Below are 4487 nucleotides of genomic sequence, written 5' to 3'. Positions count from 1 at the left end.
CCCCACCCCCCCCATTCCCAAAACAAAGTTAAGTCTTACAGAGATAAAGGGAAACCAGTCCCGCCCGGGCGGGTTGGATCCAGCGGATCTGTCAGCTGGGAAATCAGCTCCGGCCGGCGTGACATGAGACCAGCGAGGTCTGGGTTTGTTACCCTAAAAATCTTCGGGATGAGGATGAAGATGGAGGGGGGGGGTGTGAGGAAGATGTCGCCGGTGTCACCAGCAGGACGAGGCTCCTTCCCCATGGAAGGCCCCGGAGGAAAGGGGGTGGCTGCGGGAAAAGGTGCCGGGGAGCTGGTTTCAGGCGACAAAAAAATCAACCAAATAATTACAAAGGAACAACAACAAACAAAAAAGAAAAGAAGAACCCCACCCCAACACAACCCCACCGACATTCAAGTATTAAAAGCATCACAGCAAACAGGAGAGGGAAGAAACACACACAGGCTGGGGTTGGCACTTTATCTCTGCAACAGCTTTAGGAAAAGTCAATTCACAATAAATTATAAATATGCTAGCACGAAGAACACAACCTTCCCCTCCCTTACAGCTCTACTAAGGTAGTTTTTTAACTAGAAAATCCCATTCTTCCTCTCCTCTAAAAGTTAGGAATAAGTTGGCAGGGGTTCTTCCGCCCCTTTTTCTCCTAAATAATTTACAATGCGGCTCTGAAAGTGCCCCCCACACACTCTCTCGCCTCCCTCCCCGTCTTTTCTCCTCTTCCAAGTGACCCAGTACAAAACTACCAGATGAGGAGGGTTGTTTTTGTTTTTTCCTGGAAAGAATCCTACTAAACTTTCAGGTCCAAGTCACATATTATCTGCTCTGGCGCGAGTCACATAAAAATCGCGCAGAATAAAACCAACTACAGAAAATCAAAGGGGGGAAAAAAAAGATAGAAGGATAAAGGGGGAGGAAAGGGGGGAAAGATACAAAAAAAACAACCAAGGAACCCAGCGCGGTTGGGAGTTGGGTTGTCATTAACCGACTAGCCCGGTATAAAGTTGGCGAATGGAAAATGATTTGTTGGGTGCAATTAAAAGCGGGGCTTAGGATTGTTTCTGTCTTGCAGTAGTTTAATTAAATATTCTGGTTCCTTGGCCACCCCAGCGTGTGAGTCTGAGTGTGTTTGAGTGTGTGTGTGTGTGTGTGTGTGTGAGTGTGTGTGTGTGTGTGTGCACTGGGGTGTTGGGAATGTTATGGGGAATCATTGTCCTTGTGGGGAGAAGAAAAGAGAAAGGGGGGGAAAAGGAAAAAAAACAACCAACCCACCACCCACAGCAACAGGGGGATGAAAACAAGAGAACAGGAACAAAACCCAGCACGGGTCCCCAAAAAGGAGCTGCAGTTCTGGCTAAGTTGCCTCCGATACTAAAAAGGTTAAAAAAAAAAAATAATAAAAGGAATAATAAGCAACATCTCGCATGCAAAGGTGGAGACGGGGAAGGGGGGTTGGGGGTTTCCCCTCGTGTTTGGGGGGATTTGGCAGCACTAGAGCGGAGAGTGGGAGCTGAGGGGTGGGGGAAAGGGGGGGGTGGGGATGATGCTGCTTTTCTGCTTTTTCATTCTTTGCCCTGTTCCTTGTTCATTTTCTTCATTTTCATCCTTCGGTTCTGAAACCAGATTTTGACTTGTCTCTCACTCAGGTTGAGGAGTCTGGCCACTTCGTGTCTACGGTCCCTCGTCAGGTACATATTGAATAAAAACTCCTTCTCTAGTTCCAGGGTCTGGTATTTGGTGTAAGGGCATCGTTTTTTCCTGGAGGAGCGGGCGTGCAGCCAGCTGGCAGCTGGGTTGGCTGAAAGAAAAGCAGGGAGATCAATACGGTGCAGCCTGAGTGTTTCTCAGAAGGTTTTCATCGCGCCATCAAATATTAAGATTACACACACGCAAATGCAGGGGGGGGAAAAACTCCCGGCCATAGAGGTGAGGCCGGGAGAAAGTCCTGCGGGATGGGCAGGGTGAGCAGATGGGTTGGGGGGGGAATGGTCCCCAAATACCCTTGCACACTCACCCTGTCCCTCCCTGGTGGGGGGTGCTGGGACCCGCGGGGCTGTGTTGTCTGTACCCATGTGTACGTTCATGCCCTTGTGCACACGCGTGGTTGTGCACACACGGGTTTCCATGCACACACGTGACTCTGCACACAAGGGTTTCCATGCACATGAGTGGCTGTGCACACAAGGGTTTCTATGCACACGCGTGGCTGTGCACACAAGGGTTTCTATGCACACGCGTGGCTCTGCACACAAGGGTTTCCATGCACACGCGTGGCTCTGCACACACGGGTTTCCATGCACACGCGTGGCTCTGCACACAAGGGTTTCTATGCACACGCGTGGCTCTGCACACACGGGTTTCCATGCACACACGTGGCTCTGCACACACGGGTTTCCATGCACACGCGTGGCTGTGCACACACGCGCCTCCCCACACACGTCTCCATGCACGCCCTTGGCTGTGCACACTCGTTCCCATGCACAAGCGTGGCCGTGCACACACGTGTTTCCATGCACACCCGTGTCCACGCACACCCACGCCTCCCCACACACACCTCTGTGCACACACACGTTTCCGTGCACACCCGTGGCTGTGCACACACGCACTTTGGGGTGCACACGTGCCACCAGCAGAGCTCCCCCCACTTTTCCCCGGCTCCATCTGTGCCAGGCAAACACCCACACGCACTTATACATTTGCATAACGCCCATCTGCACGTTCCGCACGTCATATACAAAGAAACCAGCGCAAAAATTACATCTATTATGTATTTCCAACCCCCCCCCAAGACGTGTTTTCCCACGTGTCTACAGATTTACTTCTATAAACACATCAAGCAGGAAAAGAGCAAGGAGAGGAGGTCTGGAGATTCCTTACATAAATCCTGCCTATTTTTTTATCCCCCTTTTTTTTTTTTTTCTTTTCGCCCTGTTTTTTTTTGTTGCTGTGCGGCAAGAAAAGCTCTCGGTACCATAAACATCCTCGGAGGGCTGGCTGGACTCTGCTGCCGGAGGTCTGGAAATTGTTACCCAAACCCAGGGACATTTGCAGGGCTGCAAATGCAGCCAAAAAATAAATACCAGGCTGCCCGTCACCCTCGCGTGTGGGAGAAGCTACGTGGGAATCTTTGGGGGAAAAAGGCCATTGCAGGAATTAGGAGGGGCTGGAAGGGGAGAAAATGACATTTTTGAGAGCAAAAATCATCCCCAGCCTCCCCCCAAGGCGGGATAGTGAGGGAGGTCGCACCCAAAGGTGAAGTGGGTTTGGGGTAAATAATAGAGCATCTACTAATGACATGCAAATGTTGGCTGAGCGTTGGGTAACTGAGAGGCGGGCAAGAGGGAAATGAGGGGGGTCCGGACAGATCACGTATTTCTATTTTATATCCTTTGCCTCCTCTGAAATGATGACTGAAGCCATAAACCTTTACACCAATTAAATGGACCATTATAAATATATACACGCGCGCGCCATCAGAACGTTTCCTCCACGTAAAATGAAATATATTGAATATTTTTTTATTGTTATCTTTTTTTTAAATAATCCGGTTAATCTTCCCCTGTAAGTACTGCCTCTTACCAACCTGCACGGTTATTTCCTTCATGTAATTGACTCGATCTAATATGCAGAATTAAATATTAAAGAGGAAGAAAGCTGTTAATAATTGATACTGTTAATCCTGCTCCCCGCCCTTTAATGGCCGTGGAAGGTTCTGCTTCTGAACGGATTTTTATTCGGTTTGGGTTTATTTTTTGGGCTCGGATCGTTCAAAAGTAAGAGATTGGAAAGTGATTTCGCATTATCTGTTGGCTGCGCACAAATCCCTGAGCAGGAAAGGGAAGGGGAAAGGGGTTCTGGCACAGCTTTTCTGCTAAAATCCAGCAAAGAACGAGCAGATCCCTGTGCCGACCACAGGGCGGGAGTCGTTATTGCGAAACCCTGGCCAAAAAATGGCAAGAATCACGGAAATCAGTGGCAGCACTTTCTGCAAACTAACTGCGTCTCCCAGCCCTGGCAGGATCTCAACATCAACCCAAATGAAACTGGTCTTGAAAACAAAACACGCGTGGCAACCACACGCCATGGAAACCGCCCAGCGTCCCTCTACACCCTGCACTTCACTTATAACTTCATAACGTTTTCTTGGGCGAGATTTCGGCATCTCCAGTTTCAGGGACACTGAGCACAGAACCTGGAGGTTCAGTTCTCTCCAGTCATTCACCTCGCGGTCGCAGTTTGTTCTGGATCTTTGCCCAGTACAATAGAATAGGAGTTTCTTTTTGTGTGTGTCTGTGAGTGTGTGTGAGTGTGTGTGTGAGTGTGTGTGTGAGTGAGTGTGTGAGTGTGTGTGAGTGTGTGTGTGAGTGTGTGTGTGAGTGTGTGAGTGTGTGTGTGTGTGTGTGAGTGTGTGTGAGTGTGTGTGTGAGTGTGTGAGTGAGTGTGTGAGTGTGTGTATGAGTGTGTGAGTGTGTGAGTGTGTGAGTGTG

General features: G+C 49.4%; 1 protein-coding gene across 1 annotated transcript in view; it reads right to left on the bottom strand.

Annotated features, from left to right (window-relative positions):
* Nucleotides 1–1562: 1562 nt before the first annotated feature.
* The window catches only part of HOXB9 (homeobox B9), a 4915-nt gene continuing 1990 nt past the window's right edge, over nucleotides 1563–4487 (bottom strand). The window contains exon 2 of the mRNA XM_010008568.1: nucleotides 1563–1798. Coding sequence (XP_010006870.1) covers nucleotides 1563–1798 — 236 coding nt within the window. The remainder of the gene's footprint in view (nucleotides 1799–4487) is intronic.

Source organism: Chaetura pelagica, unplaced genomic scaffold (assembly GCF_000747805.2).
Source record: "Chaetura pelagica isolate M959 unplaced genomic scaffold, ChaPel_1.0 scaffold462, whole genome shotgun sequence".
Lineage (NCBI taxonomy): Eukaryota > Metazoa > Chordata > Aves > Apodiformes > Apodidae > Chaetura > Chaetura pelagica.
The sequence above is the reverse complement of the archived record's forward strand: the minus strand, read 5'-3'. Positions and strand labels throughout refer to the sequence as shown.